The 19614-nt window shown below is 56.5% G+C and overlaps 3 protein-coding genes and 2 non-coding genes across 5 annotated transcripts; 1 reads left to right on the top strand and 4 right to left on the bottom strand.

The window, feature by feature from the left end:
* Positions 1-3611: 3611 nt before the first annotated feature.
* TRNAE-CUC (transfer RNA glutamic acid (anticodon CUC)) lies at positions 3612-3683 on the bottom strand. Its single transcript has one exon. It is a non-coding gene; the product is annotated as a tRNA-Glu (tRNA).
* Positions 3684-4123: 440 nt separating this feature from the next.
* Positions 4124-4231, bottom strand: TRNAL-CAA (transfer RNA leucine (anticodon CAA)). The gene is made up of 2 exons: positions 4194-4231; positions 4124-4169 (listed from the first exon to the last, which is right to left on the bottom strand). It is a non-coding gene; the product is annotated as a tRNA-Leu (tRNA).
* A 2802-nt stretch (positions 4232-7033) lies between these two features.
* LOC104256127 (zinc finger protein 34) lies at positions 7034-11642 on the bottom strand. Its single transcript, XM_059833115.1, has 4 exons — positions 11553-11642; positions 9049-9154; positions 8545-8664; positions 7034-8112 (listed from the first exon to the last, which is right to left on the bottom strand). Exons 1-4 carry the CDS (start codon positions 11640-11642, stop codon positions 7034-7036), a joined length of 1395 nt encoding a protein of 464 aa, XP_059689098.1.
* An 818-nt stretch (positions 11643-12460) lies between these two features.
* On the top strand, positions 12461-14345 carry LOC104257445 (zinc finger protein CKR1-like). Its single transcript, XM_009812210.2, has 2 exons — positions 12461-12548; positions 12964-14345. The coding sequence occupies exons 1-2, from the start codon at positions 12461-12463 to the stop codon at positions 14343-14345; spliced, it is 1470 nt and encodes a 489-aa protein (XP_009810512.2).
* Positions 14346-15572: 1227 nt separating this feature from the next.
* LOC104260959 (zinc finger protein 436-like) lies at positions 15573-18402 on the bottom strand. The gene is made up of 3 exons (XM_009816861.2): positions 18315-18402; positions 18056-18154; positions 15573-17569 (listed from the first exon to the last, which is right to left on the bottom strand). The coding sequence occupies exons 1-3, from the start codon at positions 18400-18402 to the stop codon at positions 15573-15575; spliced, it is 2184 nt and encodes a 727-aa protein (XP_009815163.2).
* Between the last annotated feature and the right edge of the window lie 1212 nt (positions 18403-19614).

The following is a 19614-nucleotide window of genomic DNA, read 5'->3' as shown; positions in this document are numbered from 1 at the left end:
GGTTGAGAGCACAGTGCAGCTTTGGTGGTATTATTTTTTTTTCTGTCTTCTTTCAGTACTACTTCCTTTAGTTCTTTAATTGCAACAGCTCGAGTCTCCTGTGCAGGGCCAACCTCATCACCATGCTTTATCCCATTCAAGTCTCAACAATATTGTGGGGTTTTACTAAGTTTAATGATAAAATATCTCCAGGTGGAAGGGAAACACCTAAGGATCATAGAGTCCAACTCGCAAAGTTTAAGTAGAGTTTTGGAGAATCACGGCAAGGGATGTATGGCTTTGGAAAGATCAGGTAGTGGTGCCCACCCGTGATGCTACATTGGCCTAGTGTTTTAAATAATGCCCCAGAAGAGTGGATTGCAGAACCATGGCAAGGTCAGGACTGTGAGCATTGCATGGATGTCCCATGTGTTACCCCTTCCGTGAAGTCATGCTCTCAGGAAGTTACAAATTAAGTTCCCTCTGGGTGATTCTGGTCTTTGGGGAATGGTGCTTACAAATTGCTTAACCACTGATGACGGGGGTTTTAATCTTTGCCACCCAGTAGGAACCACTGAATAGATTTGCATCTGTGGGATCTCTTGGTTCTGGTGGACTTGTGACATAGACATTGGGGTTTTGCGGTGCTCCGTTCAATGGGTCTTCTCGGAAGCAGCCAAGATGTGGGTCTTGCCCAGCAAGGTGCTTGTTGATGGAGTGTGGGTGTGTTTCGACAGCAAGGTGGGGATTTTGTAGACCCTTTTCTTCCGCCTGCTCCTGCAGGCAGCCCAGTCCTGGGGCAATTTAGTCTTCCCCAAAACCATAGTCTCAGTGTTGCTGCTGGGATTGGCCAAGGAGGTTCATTGCGCTTTTAACGCCACCTTGGCTGTGCCATTGATAGGGTCAGTCTCTTCCAAAACAGTGATGTTTTTTAATTCCAGGGCGCATATCTGCCTGCATCAAGGCAAAATTAGGAACTGATTCTTTGCATCCAGTTCACCAGCTTTCGGCATGATGCCCACCCCTTTGTCCTCATTAAAATTGGGTGACTGTCTGTGGAAACTTTCCTTCTGAGAAAAACTGAAGGATAGCATATTTTTCTTGCGTTTTTTGTTCCAGAGCACATCTCCGTTTCAGAAAACCCACTAGTTTGATTCATGTTTAACATTTGGAAAAGGCAAAGGCATCATTTTTCTGAAAAAAAAAAAAGGTTTTGTACCTGATTCTTTTTACTGGCTTGCGATTACCAGGTTGGTTTCCTGATATCTGTGGGTGTCTACACTGAAAATGCGGTGACACGTATTATCTCTTCGTATGAAGCAATGATACTTCTTGGGGGATTTGGGGATTACATGATGAAACCAATATGTCCACATGATCCCAGGACAGATGGAGATTTTGGAGAGAGGGCAGTTTGTTTCGTCTTGTTTTGATAGGAGCTAGATTAAAGCGTGTCTTAACAAGTTGCTTTAGGATCAACCTCAAATGACAGGGTTTACTGTTTGAGTATAAGCAATTGCAAAAGGAGTTCCTCCCATGTTCCTGCTCCTGTCTGCTGCTTCCTTGAAGATTACTGGAAACTGAGTTTCCACATGAAACCGATTATGACATGAAGCTTGGAGGAGGACAGCGGGAGGGATGAAAACCAAACTGAATCGGCCAGCGTGAGACGGGGGAAGAAGGGACAATTTTTTGCTCCCAAATAATCGTCTTCTGGTTTATGGTTTTTTTTTCTTAATGAAGGGAGGAGAAAAGAAGTCAGGGTTTGGTCCGCCAGAACCAGAGCACGTAGATGTTGGTGTGGGACATCAACTGCGTTTTTGAAGGTGCATGGAGGAACTTGAAAGAAACATAGGAGTTACACGTATGTGTGAGCATTTACACGCAGATATGAAAATGAGCTCTGTATGTAAAGCATGGGGAGGGAAAAACCCGGGGTGTATCTGGGTGGATTTGTTAACTAAATAATTAGCCAGAATGAGTCTTTGAGCTGGCAGACACAGGTCTGAGATGTGCAGGCAGTTTCTGATGAGGAAAGATGTTCTTTCAAAGGATTCTCTTGTCATTAGTTTCCTGCTCGCCCAGAAGACTCCCAGGACACGTGTTGCACGTACGGGGCTCGGTCGTGCAACTGTGGGACAAAACTTTTGAGATGGGGGCGATACTCCGAGAAATAAATGCTAGTTTTTAGGTTGGGTGGAAGATTTCCATTTGGAAGGCAAGCATCCTGGAGAGGTGAGGGGTCCTGCATGTCTTCAAAGCTTGCAGGCACCCATCACGCCTGGTTGCCCTGGCCAAGAGGGACCCCAGCGACCAGCACTGGCCAGGATTCTACCCACTGTGAACTGGGGGGGGGCATTGTTCACTTGGCCAATGGTAGGGCTCAGAGCTGCCCCTCATTTGCATGCTCGCTTGCATAAAGTAGGGAGGGTGGGGTGTTTGTAGGATTGAGGGGTCCGGGCAGTGCGGGGACAAGGTTGAGCTATGGCATCTCCAAGGGGAAGAAAGAGGAGATCCCAGCAGGAAAGGAGATCCTGGCACAGAAGGAGATCCCAGCAGGGAAGTAGACAGAAGAGCCATGGCAGGAGATCTCTGGCCAAGCAGAGGAAGCACTGGGGCCAGGCGAAGCGTCAACCTGTGCAGAAGCAGAGGAAAAGGGCTTTGAAACGTTCCTTCTACTCCAAGGCCAAGAGGCTCAACCAGATGAAGCGAGACAGCTGGTTCCTCTCCCACCAGGCGAAGGGGCTCATGATCAGCTTCGTGGAGGACGTCTACAAGCAGGTGTCGAGCGAGGCTGAGCGGCTGCGGAGGCAGAGCCACGATCCCCTCGTCAGCCCCGCGCACGTGCAAGCCGCCCTGCGGCGCGTGGTGCCGAAGAGGAGGTGGAGGCACCTGCCCACCGCGGTCTCAAGAAACAGGCACTAGAAGAAAACATCCTCCTTCCCTTGAGGTTCGGATGGGTGGCAAGCAAGACCTAAAGCCCAAGGGAGAGGAATTAAAAGACCAAACCACCCCAATCGCTGAAAAGACCTGTGCGACCACTGGTTTGGGAAGACCTGAGCAATGCACCAGCTGGAGTGGGGAGTTTGTCGAATGAAATAGTCAACACGGCATCGCAATAAAGCCTGAGAGCGGCTGCATTTGGTGGTGTGAGGGGTTTCTTTTGCAGGAAAGGATGATGAGGGGTTGGTGTTTTGTTAGTGAGAATCTGTAGGTGGTTTTTACCTTAGAGAAAGATGGGCTTGCATGCCCTCCTTGCTGCAAGTAGGTGGTTAAATACACTTGAATATATGTATTTAAATCACCAGCAGATGATGGGAATTGCTGCGAGCAGGGGAAAAAGTCCCCTAAATTACCCTAGGATAGTGGTGGTGATATCCCTGTCCTGCTAAACGTATCCCTCGTTAAGCTGCTATTACCCATGACGGTTAAAGCAGTGACTTTTAAGAAGCAAGCTCAGCCTGGCCACATGCTGCGCAGCAAGGGCTTTTAGAATAACGGTGGCGTTTTGCCGTCACTGTGTGTGTGCTTGCAGGGTTGAGTTTGCTGCGAAAAAAACTATTATTGGTATCATCAGAAGGGGAAAAAAAAAAAAAGAGGAAATTGTTGAGGATGGGGAAAAATGATGGAGTTTCCCTGACCGGGAATCGAACCCGGGCCGCGGCGGTGAGAGCGCCGAATCCTAACCACTAGACCACCAGGGAAGCGCTGAGCGCAGTTCATTGCCGCGGCCCCACGCGTGGCCGCTCCACGGGGGGACGGACACGGGACAGGGACGGACCCCCCGGGGCCGGTGTCTGTGCTGCCCCCGCCTCTCCCCGCAACCCAGACACCCGCGGGGCAGCGTGCAGCCCGCTTCCCCTCCCTTCCCCTCCTCCCCGTGCTTTTGCTCCACGCGTGGGCGCACTTCGCAAGCGGCGAACGGTGGAGACGGTTACAGGAATAAGTTGGTTTTTTTTGGGGGGGAAGGGAAAAAGACGATTCTCCAACTCAGGCGCGGGGATTATGGGGGTATTATTTAAAAAAAAAGATAAAAATGTTAGTGGGTATTATTTTAAAAAAATGATAAAAATGTTAGTGGGTATTATTTTAAAAAAAATGATTAAAAATGACAAAAATGTTAGTTTTTAGAAGGAAAAAGCTGTGTCAGAAGTGGGATTTGAACCCACGCCTCCATTTGGAGACCAGAAAACCCCGGGTAGGGAAAGCGAAGCCTTGAGTCTGGCGCCTTAGACCACTCGGCCATCCTGACACTGTCAAAAACCTTCCTCACCCTTCTCATCCTCGACAATTAATCCTGCCACATCTTGACCTTTCCTGCCTCTTCAATAACCCTCCAAATTTGCAGCGACTTTATTTTTTGCGGTGGCAAAACCCTCTCCTGGCTCTTTTCTGCTCCTCTGCTTCCATCGCTCCATCCCTGGTCCATGTGGTCTCCGTTGCCCGCTCAGGATTCGCTTTTTCGGAAGAGCGGGAGCAGCCCCGTTTTACGCTGAAACACGCCGCAATCGTGGCTGCAATTTGGTCATCGCCTCTAAAAACAAAAATTAGGAGAAAGACGGAAAAAGAAGAGGCACGCTCACACGCTCGTGGCGCTAGTAAAATCCCGGATTTAATTTAATTTAACACCGACATAGTTTTACTTTCTGTTTTTACTCCATAGCCAAATTGACCGTTTTCTCCTCATTAATTGCGCTCTTGGAAGTCTCCCCCATCGCTCTGCAAAGCCCAGCAGACTCCACTGAAGGTTTTTTTTTCCCCAACGTTTCTCCAGCTGCCAAGGCAAAGCCTGAAATTTCCAGGTTTAGCTCCAGATCCTTCTGAAAAGCTTCCCTCCGCATGCTGACCGTGCGCCTTCATTAAGCCAGTGCGATAATTAACCCAGGGAGAATCGACATCAAGTTGTTTCTGACTCTTTCTCCGCAAGGAAAGGTGGTTTTGGAGAAAACTTTTGGGGATTTTCAAGTCAAAAAAAGGGTTATGTTCTTTTGGTTTAACTCCCTGCTTTTCAGGCAAAAAATCCTTATGCAAATTCTGGATGAGGACAAGTTGCCTCATAAAGGCTTTGCTGCAGCTGGCCAATCCCGGGCTGCATTGTCAATCCCTCATTTGAATATGTCCAGCTAGGTGAGGTCCAGGGCTCTGGTGGGACACCTTTGTAGGGAGGAGCACTGAGTCTCGAGGAGACCCAATGGCTGCAGCCACCAAGAGACGAGGAAGAACCTGGAGGAGGAAGCAGAAAGTCCGGTGGATGAAGCCTCTGCTTAAGTGGAGAAGGTCGCCGGCTCAGGTTGCGCGATGGAAACCAGCTCCGAAGGGATTAAGCGGCTGGTTCAGGAAGGGATCCTGCAACAGGTACATCTCCAGGCTGCTGAGCCAGCTGACACCACCGACCAGGCGCATGTCGGTGAAGGCGAAGAGGCTGATGAACATCTCCATGGGTGTCCTTTGCAAGGGGTTGGTCACCGAGGCGGACTGCCGGAGGAGGCGGCGCCGGGGGTCCTTCATCGGTACCTCGGAGTTGCAGGCTGCTGTGGATAAGGTTCTGAAAGGTGAAGGTGGAGTGTGTTTTTCCTCCTCCATCCCCAGCGGATCTTCTTGCATGAACTGACTAAGAAGGGCCTGTCCTCTTGCCATGGATATCTTTCCTTGTCTCCCTCGTTGCATGCCTGGGAGAAGAAGAAAAGAGGAGAAAAAAGAATAAACTCAGAGCCTTTCTCAGTCGCCTGATTCAATATCATTCCTGTAAAGATGACCACCAAACCTGGCGTCCCACCAACACCCCAGCACCCACGTGTCCCTGAAGGAGGTAATTTGGAGGGCGGCTCCTGGATGGGAGCATCTTCACCATCCTGCCCATGTAAGACTACATGACTCAGCCCCCTGCAATGCTGGTGGGAGATCACCAAAGTCCACCTTGACCTCGTTGAAGACCTCTATCCAGCTGTGAGCTGAGACCTCAGCAGCGAAAGGCTGCTCCCCATCAGGAGATTCCATCCTCATCTCAGACCACACCTAGTGTCTGGGGAGGTTGGAGATCCACTGGAGAGGTTTGCCATGGTTGGAAACAGCGCGATGGCCTCTGAAGTTACGCTCCTCTTGGCTTGGTACTGAGTAGGAGAGAGAAATGATGTTTTCTGCCACTGATTCTCTTTATTTGTAAGGTCTGCACTTATGGGTTTGGCGTGTTACTTTGTCCAAGGTTCAAGGTGGGTACCACACCAAAGCCCGGTGTTGTCTGGAGCTCCCTAGCCATGTTCTCCAGACAAAACCCAACGACCTTACAGCTCAAATGCAAAAAAAGCCCCGACGTTAAAACCGGTGTCTGTGCAGCTCTGGGACGCAAGGTGCCTGAGATGGGAGATGAAACAGCACTCAGGCACCTTGTATCAAATGTCTCCGTGTGGAGAGAGTTTGGAGCAGCGAGGAAAAACAAAGGTCCTTTTTGTTGTGTTTGGGCAAGGTGGGAGCAGGAGATACCCTGTCCTAATTTGGTTGGGAAGAACGAGGGGTGTTTTTTCTCTCCTCCAGTGGATTAGGAGGAACCTCACCCTGAGTTGGTGTTTTCTGCTGATGGTGGCCACGCTTGGTCCCTATCCTTCCCGTCATAGCCCCAGATACACAGATCTTTCTTCCCTCTCCCACGTGTGCCAAGATAACCAGAGTCCTGGCTGACTTCCAGCCTCTGGAGAAGAGCTCCTGGCTGGGCTGGCATTACTGGGCTTCACCAGCACGGTGTGGGAGCTGGAGCCACTCATGCATGGAGCTGGTGCACCCTGTGGCCATGGTGGAGCCACCGGTGGGTGATGACGTTGGAGCTCTGGCTGAAGCTCTTCCCACACTCAGGGCAGCGGTAGGGCTTCTCCCCGGTGTGCACCCACCGGTGTTTGGTGAGGGATGAGTTGACATTGAAGCCCTTCCCGCAATCGCCGCAGACGTAGGGTCGCTCGCCGGTGTGGACTCGCTGGTGGGTGGTGAGATGAGCCCGCTGGCTGTACTGCCACCCGCACTCCCCGCACCGAAATGGCTTCTCCCCGGTGTGCATGCACCGGTGTCACGCCAGGTTGGAGACCACTGTGAAGCTCTTGCCGCACACACCACAGAGGAAGGGGGTCTCGCTGGTGTGGCTGCGCTGGTGGGTGAGGAGGTAAGAGCTGGTGGTGAAGCCCTTGCCGCACTCGGAGCACTTGTAGCGCTTCTCCTGCCAGCCAGTGCTGCGGTGCCAGATGAGGTGGGGTTGGTCGCCGAAGTCCTTGCCGCAGTTGGTGCAGCTGTAGGGTCGCTCGCCGTTGTGTGTCCGTTGGTGGGTGATGAGCTTGGAGCTGATGGTGAAGCCCTTGCCACAGTTGGCGCAGGTGTAGGGCCGCTCGCCACTGTGCAGCCGCTGGTGGGTGATGAGGTTGGAGCTGCCGCTGAAACGCTTCCCGCAGTCGGGACACTCATAGGGCTTCTCCCTGGTGTGGGTGTGGCGATGCTTGATGAGATCAGAGCTGACGTTGAAGCCCTTCCCACACTCCTGGCGCGGGTACGGGCGCTCGCCCGTGTGCAACCGGAGGTGGGTCCCCAGGTGGGAACGTTGACTGCAACACCGGCTGCAGTCGGGACACTGGTAGGGCTTCTCCCCGGCGTGGCTCCGCTGGTGGCGCACAAGGTTGGACACCACGTTGAAGCTCTTGCCGCAGTCGGTGCACTGGTAGGGCTTCTCGCCTGTATGGACGTGACAGTGCGTCACCAGCGCCGAGCTTTGCCCAAAACCCTTCCCGCAGTCAGGGCATTTGTAGGGCTTGTCCCCACCGTGGGTCTGCCGGTGACAGAGTAAGTTGGAGAAGACCCCAAAGCTTTTCCCGCAGTCAGGGCAGGGGTGCTGGGAACCCCGTCTCCGGGGATGGAAGCTCTTCTCGTTGGTGGGATGAGGGATGGGTCTATCCCTGGGGCGAAGGCTATGGGGGAACAGCAATTCCCTGCATGTCCCTGGAGTTTCCCTCCCAGGACGACCCTGGACCTCCTCTTGGCCTTTCTCTCGGGAGCTCTGGTGGATGTTGGCTGGCTCACGGTGCTGGGAGATGTCCTCCAGGCAGGTCCCGATGTCTGTGTGTGCGGCACTGTCCCTCATCCCACTCACCATCCCGACCCCTGCAGAGGAAAGAGAAAGCGCTCATGAAGAGTCAGTCCCTGGCTGGGATGGAAAAGGGAACCCACCGAAGAAGCAGGGTGGAGGAAAGCCAAGAATGAAGAAAGCTCATGTGATCTCCACCGTCAGCCCAGGCCCAAACACTGACCATTGACCAGCTGGAGAAGCTTGGGCTGAAGTTCAGCTTCAAACCCCAACTCTTAAAACCCTCCATAACCCAAAAGGAGAGCTTCTGCCTTTGCTTCCCATGGGCTGAGAGTTCCCCTCCAGTGCGCATCTGGAGGCAACATTTCCCAAGGGACCGGGAGAGGTTCTGGGACCCCTCTCCTAGAAGATACCATGCTCAGGGTGGGTGTCTTAGGGCCTGGGTAGAAGTCCCAGGTGTTTTGCTTTTCTCCCAGATGCTTTCTAGGTTATTTAAGCCAGTTCCTCACTCGTGGAAGAGTTGTTAGAGAAGGGCTTTGCATCTGAGTCCTGGGAAGCTGGGGTCCACGTCTTCTCCAACTCCAGCCCAGAGGAGATCCTGTCAGGTTGAGGGTTGGCAGAGCTGGTTCCTGAGACAGAGCAGAGGTCTGGGTGCATTTGAGGAGCTACTGCAAGAAGACTCGAGGGCTCTGCTGGAGAGAGGACAATGCAAGGGCTGGGCACAGCTGAGAAAGGTCTCTCTCCTTGTTCTCTTCCATAGCATCTCCTCCCACCGTGGCTGGAGAGAACGTGGGGCCAGATGGACCACTGGTCTGACGTGGTAGAGCATGTGCTCCTCTGAAGAAGGCGGGGATGGAGGGTGCTATATGTCCCTAATATGCGTCCCAAGGGGGAAGCACAATTGCCAGAAGCGATGGGGAAAGTCTCCTTCACCTCCAAAGTCTAGAGGAGCACCCTCTGTGCCCACCCAACCCCAAGACTTAGCCCAGAAAGGAGGAAAGGTGCATCCTTACCCAAAGAGGAGTAATTTCCAGCACTCTCCTGCATGGTTTCCCAGTACTGGGCCCGCTGGCCGGGATCGGTGAAGTACGGAGCCACCTCCTTGAAGGTCACTGGACACTGAAACAAGAAGGATGTCCCATCTCAGCGCCTGCCACCGTGGGTCAGCTCAAGGCAGCAGGGAGATGAGCCAAAGCTACATTCAGCAGAGCTGCAGGAGAGCCAGAAAGGATGCTGGCAAGGATTAGAGATATCAAGGTATCATTCCTCATGGGGTGTAGTTAAGCTGTGGAAAGCCGCAGGATATCATGGATGCTAAAGGTTCAGAAAGAAGCTGGGTAAGCTTATGGGGAAGGAAAAAAAGAAACTGGGAAACACTGAGGGTTGTTGAACACCCAACAATGCCTGATGGGGATGATGGAGCTCAACCAGGCTGGGCTCAACCTCTCCACCCTGTCCTCTGTGCCTTTTCCTGTCACTTGAAGACACAAAACCCCATGCCCTGCTGTGATTTTCCACTTTCCCTGTGTTTCTGAGATGGGGGAGCTCAGAGAAACCCTTATGGCATCTTACGTCCAAGGCTCAGCCTTGAAGGGTGCCCACCGTGGGCTCCATCCTCTGCTCCTCACCACCTCTCCTGCACCCTGACCATATCTCACCAGTATATGGGGACCTCTTGGTCCAAAAGGAAGGTGATAACCCACAGCCATGGTCACAGAGCAGCTTGTACAGCCCCACCAGACTGGGCAGAAGGTACGTGGCACCGATGTTTCGGGTCAGGTGAAATCCATTTGCCCACCGCGAAGGAGAGACTCTCCCTCACCTGTGCTGGCTCTGCTGTGCCCATGTCCTTCTCCGTTTGTCTCAGCAGCCATGAGGATGCTCTGCTGGAGCCTATGGAGGGAGAAGGAGGTGCTGAGCTGTTCCCTGGGGGGAAAAGCTGGGAAAAAATCCTGGACAAATCCAGGCAGTGCCCTTTGCATGGGCGTCTGTGCAAGGGAAGAAGCAGCCTCCTTCGCTCCTGAGAGGTTTTTCCCCTCGGGACACGGGAAAGGGCTCAGCCAGCCCGTGCCCAGCACAGCTCAACCTCGTCGGACCTTTTCCACCTTCTTGGGAGCAGATCTGCTGCTTGAATCACCAGGGAAGAGCCGGGTCCTGGGAGCAGCTCTGGTCTCCCCATGCCCTCTTGAGGCGCAACCGGCAAGGGCAGGGACTGGTGCTCCCTCTCTGCTCCTTGCACTGGTCCCAGTAGACAGACTGGAGCTGGACTGGGAGGCAGGGCATCCCGCATGGGTCTCTCCCTCCCTCCCTGTGCCCATCACCTGGAGTCTCTGGCTCTGGTGCAGGCAGAAGGCTGCTGCGTGCCTCAATGGGCCTGGGGATGCAGGCAGGGCTCTGCCTGTGCTACGCCAGCACCCACTGCCACAGCCCCTTCTCCCAACACATCCAGGATCCCTGGAGAGCCCCCTTCTCCCCTCAGCCTTCAGTATCCAGCTGATCCAGCCCCTTCCTGTGTCCTCCCATACGCAGCCGAGCTGCAACACTCCCAGAGCCACCTGGGCTGCTCGGTGTCCCCCAGCACCAGGGCTTGGTCCCCCGGTCTCCCGTGGGGACATCCGTCCACTGCCACCAGCCAAGGAGTGATGGAGTAGGGATAGAGGGTCAGGGAGGCTGCAGAAATCAGCTCCGCTCCCTCCTTCAGCGGGGAGGCAGGGGTTAAACGCCTGTGCGTTAGGGAGGGCAGGATTTAAGGATAATTCCCCATCCTTGCACTCTTTCCAAAGCAAATTAAAAGAAAATTATTGCTTCCCCTCTGCTCCCGGCTTTTCCCAGCCAGGGAGGGATTAAACGACCACCAAAACCCCTGCACCCACCGTAGAGAAAAGCGTCCGTGTGGTTTCAAATCTCCTGGGCTTTCTCAGAGGCAGAAATCCAGGCTCCTTTCTCATTCCCCTGCTGCATTTCTTTATCTTCTTGTTCACAGAGTTTTGTTTTCCTTGGCCTTTGTGATCTCCTCCTCCAGCAACAAGGAGGGAGAACTTGGTAAGTAGAAATTCCCCTCCTTCCCACCCGCAAGCGCATGACTCCCGAGCCTGGAGCTTTGGGGGGGAAAACAACCCATTTTCACCAGCCACGTGATGAAAAGACAGTTTGGGCCACTTTTCCAGGTGGAAAACCTAATTTTTTGCTTGCAGAGCTCCCATCCCTGATGCTGATCGGGCAACCAGCCCGGTGTCCCCCTTGCCCACCTGGGGCATGCCCTGTTGTCCCGGAGGGACCCCCATCACCTTCCCACGCCTCCCCATAGTTGCCATACTCAAATATTCCCGCTGCCGCTATCACGATCCCTGCCCCGGTAGAGTTTCTATCAAGGCTGGGGCTCTCCAAAACCGCTGGGTAAAAGGGAAGAGCATGGGGGTGACGGGGCAGGACCATAGCGGGGTCCCGTGTGCCCCCCACGGGTGCCGGGGAGCCTACGGGGAGGGTCGGGATGGGGGGGAAGCCAAGGTTGGGTTACCTCTAGAGGGCTCTGGGTAAACGCCGAGGAGCCTGGTCTTGGCGTCTCCTCTTTCCCGGATACCGGCTTGGGCTTCCGGAGCAAAGCCATGCCCGGCGTCGCCTCCATTGTGCCCTGCTGTCGGGAGGCTCGGCGGTCCTTGGGGTGCAAGGGGGGGGGTCTGTGCATCCCCCCCTCCTTGCAGCCTCAGCCTGGGAAGGGGGGACGCTTCTTCCAGGGAAGGGAGGCAGCTCCAGGCTCGGCCGACAGCAAGTCCTGAGTCGGGGACTCCAGGTAACAGGGAGAAACCCGGGGCAGGGATGCGTCCCTGCTTTGTGCAGCGGGTCCTGAGCTGCGTCAGCGCTGGAGCTTGCAGGATCCGGCCCTTGGGGATGTTCCCAGGAGCAACAGCTCCTTTGGGGAGAGGACGGTGGCTAAGCAGGATGGAGAGGGAGCCCCGGTCCCTGCATGCATCCAGGGCTCCCCGGGGATGGAGCATGCAGCCCAGCTACTGGGACATGTCCCCCACATCCCTGTCAGCCTGGGAGGGATGATTTCCAGTGAGATGAGGACCAGGGGAACTGGGATGCTGGAGGGAGGAAGGCAGAGATTGCTGTGGGATGTGGTCTGCCAGAAAGATGGGGGAGAACAGGGACCCTCCTGGACCCCATCCCCAAGCTGCTTCGTGGAGGCTCAGGCTTAGTCCTGGATGGATGGACCATCCGTGTGCTGCAACCCAGGGAGGAAAACCCCCAACATTTCTTGCGACACCCCCAGAAAAAACATCAAAACCCAGGCAAGAAGCATTACACAGGGGTTTTCCTTCATTTCAAGGGATTTCTCTTCCCCACAGGGGATTTTGAGGAGCCCTGAGTGAGGAACGGAGGGAGAGACCCTCCTTCTCACAGCCACCATCACCTCTCCCTGTCATGGAGCCGTGGGTGATGCTGGACCCACGGCAGAAGGCCCTGTACAGGGATGTGATGCAGGAAAGCTACGAAACGCTGATGTCACTTGGTAAGCAAACAGAAAAAAATCCTCTTTTTTTCTTGCTCTTTTTTTTCCTGTCTCTGGCAGGGAAGCAAAGGGATCGCAAGCGGGATGGGAAGAGGGGAGGAAGAATCCAGGCAGGTTTCAGGGGGGATTTCCCCAAATACCATCCCTCTCCTCGAATTTTCTGCAGGGAAATGTTACTGATTTCTCTGCATTTTTATTTTTTAATTGGAAATACGGGCAATAGGGGGGTGCGCTCAGCATTTCCACATTCCCAGTTCAAATTGGGATCAGGTGTCCCATCGCATCTCTCTTCCTCCTCTCTGGGAGACCAAGCTTTTCAGGGGAATTCTGTTCCTTGCTCCATCGATTTAAATGCCACCCCCTGCTCCGGTCGAGGCCACGCTCTCCCCTTTTTCTCCTTTTCCCATCTCCCCAGCAGCACAGGGACTGGTGAGTGAAAAAGCAGCGGAGGAAGGAGCGGCAGAGGAGAGCTGCGAGGAGCTCGAAGCCTGCTCGTCCCACAGCCCGGAGAGGGAGAAGACCCTCGGCTCCAACAGGCGGAAAACGAAGCGCCCGGATAAAGCCGTGCCGCACGGCACTGCCAAGATGCCTAAAGCAGCGGCAGTACCCAAACTGGACTGTGCCAAGCCCCTATGTGGGGCAGCCAGCAAGGGACCAGCAAGGGAGAGACCGTTTGGCTGCGCCGACTGTGGCAAGAGCTTCCCGTGGGCTTCGCACTTGGAGCGGCACCGGCGGGTGCACACTGGCGAGCGGCCTTTCAGCTGCCCCGAGTGTGGCGAGACTTACAGCCAGAGCTCCCACCTCCTCCAGCATCGCCGTACCCATGCCAGCGACCGGCCGCACAAGTGCGGTGACTGTGGCAAGCGCTTTGCCGGCGCCGCCGAGCTGGCTGCACACGGCCGGGGCCACGCTGCCGAGAAACCCCACAAGTGCAGCGACTGCGGCAAGGGATTCGTTTGGGCATCCCACCTCGCCCGGCACCGGCGGGTGCACACCGGTGAGAAGCCCTACCGCTGTGCTGAGTGTGGTGAAGCCTTCAGCCAAGGCTCACACCTCGCCAAGCACCGCCGCAGCCACACCGGCGAGCGGCCCCACCGCTGCCCGGCTTGCGGCAAGACCTTCTGCCAGAGCTCCGACCTGGCCCGTCACCGCCGCACCCACCTGGGCAAGAAAGCCCTGCGCTGCGGCGACTGCGGCAAGCTTTTCCGAGCTGGGCCGGCGCTGGCGCGGCATCAGCGGTGTCACCGGCGGGAGCGTGCCCACCGTTGCGCTGATTGCGGGAAGGGCTTTGTCTGGGCATCCCACCTGGAGCGGCACCGGCGGGTGCACACGGGCGAACGCCCCTTCCCCTGCGGCAGCTGCGGCGAGCGCTTTGCCCAAAAAGCTCACCTCCTCCAGCACCGCAAAACCCACTCCCCTGACAGACCCTACAAATGCGGCGACTGCGGCAAACGTTTCGGCGAGGCTCCCCCCTTCCTTGCCCATCAGCGGGGTCACGCCGCCCAGAAGAGCTACACTTGCAGCGAGTGCGGCAAGGGCTTCGCTTGGGCATCCCACCTCGAGCGGCACCACCGCGTCCACACCGGCGAGAAGCCCTACGAGTGCCCTGAGTGCGGCGAAGCCTTCAGCCAGAGCTCCCACCTCACCAAACACCGCCGTAGCCACCTCCCCAAGGCCGCTTTCCCCCTTGCCCCTCAACCGCTGCCCCTCTCCAGGACCCGGCTGGCAGGGGAGAAGCCCCATGGCACCGTGGGGCTGGTGGAGCCACCTGGAGCCTGCAGCGGCGAGGAGCCCTGAAGGACCGAGACCCCCCCATCGGCGCGATGGATGGGGAGGGAGAACCGTGCCCAGGGGAAATCTCGGCTTGGGGACAAATCAAAGGACATTGAGTGACATTTAAGGGGTGGAGGGTGGCACTGGGGTGGGTGACGGGGCTGCTCCAGCGAGGTGTCAGGGTGGGATTTATCCTTCCTGATGTCTCCCAGCAGCGATGTGTGAATGGTGCCTGCACTCTGCCGCGAAGGGGAGCCCGGAAAGGGACATCTTGGGGGAGAGGGAGCTTCTTCCCAAGGGAAGCGGTGCTCTTCTCCACCGGAAAAGGACGGGGATAACCCGGGGCTGGTTCTTGTGCCAAAATACGGTGTCATTTGTGCCTACTCCTTGCGCCAGCGGGCTGGAGAAGGGGATGCCACCTTGCAGCGACGGAGAGGGCAAGACGCCAAGGGCGTGGCGGGAGGTGCTGGCATGGGGCGAGGAATAAAAAGGGAGCCCCGTACCCCACATCCGCCTGTGTCTGGCTCTCCTTGTGCACCGACCCCGGGCTCCTGCTCCTTGTAGGAAACACTGCAAGCATCTTCTCCCTCTCCAAAGAGAAAAACACGCTGAGACAGGCGGAGGGGTTTTTCTTTTTTACTGAGCTACCTTCTACTTTATTACCTGCTAACCCGAGCCGAGGAAACCCATCCTCTCCACCTTTGCCAAACTCCCCGCTCGGCGCATCCCAAACTGCCCTCGGCACAACTCAAGCAGCGTTTGGGGGGGGTCCCAGCAAGGAAGCAGCAGCACTGGTGACTGATGCAGGTCCCCATGGCTCTTTTCCAAGCCGTTTGCCCCCAAAAGCCCCCTGTGGAAGAGCGTTCCCTGGGTGATTTTACCAGTGGGTTCCTGCCGATACGCCCAAGCTATGTTGCTCCCCTTCTGCCCCCCCACCCCAACAGTGGGGCAGAGGATGAGGAGGGTTATAGGGAGAAGTGACGTCTCCCCACCGCCCTATATTATCACCCAGGCCTCCCCAAATCCACCCCCAGCCTCCCCCATCCCTCCTTTCCCGGTCTTCCCCCCCAAAGCCCATATGCTGGTTGCTACCCCCCGGCACAGACCGCTCACCCTCCCCGTCCCCCTTCCCCACCACCACTTCCCCACCCTGACCCCCACCCCAGGGTATCCTGCCCCCCCAGCTGCTGCAATAGCCCTTTTCCTACCCTGGGTGGCTCTGAGCACCCCCCTGGTCCCCATGGCCCCATCTCAGGAGCTGGGGGGAGGCAGGGAAGCCCAGGGCTCCTGGGGGGCAGAGGCATCGCTTTGCAGGGTGTCCCCCTCCCCAGGCCTCCATGCCATGGTGGGGGGCAGGAGAGCCTTGGCAGCCCAGCCCCTGGGGGCTGCGGAGGAGGAAGAGGAGGAGGAAGGCACAGGGTGCTGCTGGAAAACGGAGCTGGGCTCTTCGGGCCAGAGCTCGGAGGGGGTGGGCGTCCCCGCTCGCCTCTCGCCCTCCCACCATGCAGGCGGCAGCAAGGAGAGGGTGCTGCGGCTCCCGGTGCCGGCGGCTGTGGCATGCAGTCGCTGGTGAGCCGCCAGGGCCGTGCCGAGGCCGAAGGCTTTGCCGCATTCGGGACAGACGTGCCGCTTCTCCGGGCCGCCCTGCGTGTGGGCACGCTGGTGCCGGTTGCGGTGGGAGCTGCGGCCAAAGCATTTGCCGCAGTGGGCGCAGGAGAAGGGTTTCTCACCAGTGTGGGTGAGCCGGTGCCGGTCGTAGTGGGAGCTCCAGGCAAAGCCTTTGCCACAGACGCTGCACTGGTAGGGTTTCTCACCCCGGTGAAGGCGCCGGTGCCGCTCCAAGCTGGCCGGCGTGCTAAAACCCTTGCCACACTCGGGGCAGGCGTGGGGCCGGCCGGGCTGGGCGGCATGGGTGCGACGATGAGCCAGCAAGGTGGAGCTGACGGCGAAGCTCTTCCCGCACTCGCCGCAGCGGTAGGGCCGCTCGCCGGTGTGTACCCGGCGGTGCCGTTCCAGGTGGGAGCTGACGGCGAACGCCCGCCCGCATTCCCCGCAGCGGAAGGGCTTCTCCCCCGTGTGGATGCGGCGATGGCGCTCCAGGTGTGAGACCCACCCGAAACTCTTCCCGCACGCCCCGCACGGGTAGGGTTTGCCGCCTCCTTCAACGCTGGCTTCCTCGGTGGCTGCTGGCACGGCTTTGGTGGTGTCACTGGCTTGCTGCTCTCGGGCATGGGTGCGCTGGTGCTTGGCCAGCGCTGAGCCCCAGCGGAAGCAGCGTTTGCAATCCGGGCAGGGGTACGGCCGCTCGCCGGTGTGGACGCGTTGGTGCTTGAGGAGGTTGGAGCTCTGGCCAAAGCATTTGCCGCACTGCTCGCAGCGGTAGGGCCGCGGGGGGCTGCCAGTGGGCTCGGCACCGGCCGGCGGCGTCTGGGTGCCCTTGTGCTTGAAGCGCTGGGGGTCTGTCTGGTGGTTGAGGCGCTTGCCGCAGTCGGCGCATTTCTGGGGGGGTGGCGGGGGCTCTTCCTCCGCCTCCCCGTCCTCCTCGTCCTCGGAGGCGGCGGCAGCGGCAGCAGCGTGGGTGCGCATGTGGCGGTCGAGGTGGGAGCTCCAGGCGAAGGCTCGCCCGCATTCGGTGCACTGGAAGGGCTTCTCACCGGTGTGGATGCGCCGATGCCGCTCGAGGTGGGAGCTCCAGGCAAAGGCTTTCCCACACACGCCACACTCGTAGGGTTTCCCACCCAGGTGGCTCTTCTGGTGCCGGTCAAGGGCTCCCGGATCAGCAAAGCTGCGGCCGCACTGGGGGCAACGGTTGGGTTTCTCCCCGCCGGGCGCATGGGTACGCTGGTGAGTGAGCAAGGAGGAGCTGACGCTGAAGCGGCGCCCACAGTCGGGGCAGGCGTAGGGCCGCTCGCCCGTATGGACCCGCTGGTGGATGGTGAGGTCCGAGCGTTGGATGAAGCACTTGCCGCAGTCAGGGCACTCGTGTGGGCGGTCGCCGGTGTGGATCTTTTGGTGCTTCACCAGGGCTGACTTGTGGCTGAAGCTCTTCCCGCACTCGCTGCACGTGTTGCTGGGTTGGCTCTCGCCCAGGCGTGTGGCCGTCTCTCCTGGTCCCCCGCTCCTGCCCGCCTTTGCCCCGGCGTCGGTGGGGCTTGAAGGTTGCTCCTCGCCTGCAGGTTTCACCACTTCGGGCTCTTTCTCAGCAGCTTCTTCTCGAAGGGGTTCCTGCGCCGCTCCTGCTCCATCCTCTGTGGGGCACAAAGAGAGACAGACACAACCCAGGCAGGAGACATCGTCTCTCCTGGGGCTGGGAAGATGGGAAGGTGGTAGGAAAAGGAAAGCAAGGAGGGATTCCTTCTCCTTTTTTTATTTCACACACCCCTCCAGGTAAGCATCTCTAACAGAGGCATCTCTGATCCTCATCGCTCCTCTCTGCCACCAACATGGACATGGTAATTAATCCACCAGCAGCTCCACTGCACCTCTGTGGGCCACTCCAGAAACGCGGCTGTCTAGGAGGGCGGTCCGGCATTTCCATTTTGGCCAGGACATCCCTCCGGCATTACAGTCTCTCCTCCCCAGCATCTCTCTTCCATGCCATGGCTAAACCAGGGCTTGCAGGTGGGGGTTGCCCATTTTGGGGAGAGGTTGGCAGGGGAGGAAGCCCTCCACGCTTGCAGGAGCCGAACCCAGGCTTTTTCCCCACTGTGGTCAAGGTGCGATCGGAGGCTCACCTGCGGCCAGGGTGTCCCTGGGCACGTGGAGATCCAGGGCTGTAGGTTCATCCCCGTGGTCCAGGCGGGACAGCAGATCGGGCTTGGAAACGGGGAATTCTGGAAAAGAGAGGGGGAATGAGCAACATGGGTCAAGAGGGTCTGCCCTCTCCAGCAGTGCCTTGATCCCAGCACCCCTTGCATGAAGATGTGAGGATCCAGCAAGCCGGATCCTCCATTCACCCCAAATTTTCTGCTGCGGGAGGGGTAGGCTCCTCACCCAGTGCCATCAGCGTCTCGTAGCTCTCCTGCATCACGTCGCGATACAGCGCTCGCTGTCGTGGGTCCAGCATCACGTACGGCTCCATGGCTGGTGCCACCAGACCCCCTGAAAGAAGGAGGTAACCCCCCCATAAGCAGAGCCTGGTGTCCCCCCTGCAAGGAGGATGTAACCCCCTATAAGCAGAGCCCGGCATGCAACCCATCACCAGCCATTATCCTATGGATTTGCATCCATCAGTTGGACTCTTCATGCAAAACCCTCTCTTTTATTAACCTGTGGATTCTTTAATAATCTAATAGATTATTATTCTCCAATAAGCTAACAGAAAGGCTAAGCTGAATCACAAAATGAGGGTAAGGCGTGGGGACAGGTGACTAATAAAAACCTCCATCCTTTACCCTGCCACATATTTTCCCAAATCTTGCAGGAACTTTATACCCTCTGCCTCTATGAAATCTGGCTGAACATTTTTTTTTCCCCAAAAGTTAATGGGGAGGAGGAAGCAGAAGGGGAAAACGGAAATGCAGACAGCACAATTCCTTAAAAAAATAAAAAAGAGATAAAACCCAGCCCAAGAAGAACATGTTTCTGTAACCTGCAGACAACACTCTGCTGAGAGACCCTTACCCTAAAATTCATTTTCACCCAGATTTTATCTAACAGCTAATTCCTACTGCACCAAACCCTGGGTGCTCATCCACAGGATTCTTCACCTTCCCAGAGACTCCTGTCCCAAATTTTCCAGACACCGCCCCCCCCAAAAAAAACCCCATAGCAATTACTCCTCCTTCTTAAAGAGGATAAATCACCCAGTTATTTCTCTACACAAATCTCCAGTGCTCAGAGCCTGTGCTCGGGGGAAAACATGAGTTTTCCCAGCTGTAGGAAGAGGGTTTGGTCCTCTCCTTCGCAAAAATCATTTAAAAGTAAATTACCACCACTCCCCCGACCCTTTCCTCATCCTCCTCTGTGAGCAGCAGGCGTATTAGGATCCCAATGCGTGGGCTGATTTATTTTTATTTTCTAGAAGCAGAGCTGTTACAGCTGCGGAGGATGGAGGAGGTAGGTTGGGAAAAGGCGGATTTGCAGAAGGTTGTTGCTGACTTACTGATGCCAGGAATAAAAAGGCAATTTCAAGCACGAACCGCAGATCCCTCCTGCAATTTTTGCCTTTTTTTCTTTTTTTTTTTTTCCTGAAGCCCCCATCAGCATCTCAGCCCGCTTCATTTATTCCCCGGTAGTTTGCCATCCTGCTAAAAAAACAATTAAAAAAAGGGGTCAATACCGCACGCCCTCG

This window comes from Gavia stellata, chromosome 39 (genome assembly GCF_030936135.1).
Source record: "Gavia stellata isolate bGavSte3 chromosome 39, bGavSte3.hap2, whole genome shotgun sequence".
Lineage (NCBI taxonomy): Eukaryota > Metazoa > Chordata > Aves > Gaviiformes > Gaviidae > Gavia > Gavia stellata.
The sequence above is the reverse complement of the archived record's forward strand: the minus strand, read 5'-3'. Positions and strand labels throughout refer to the sequence as shown.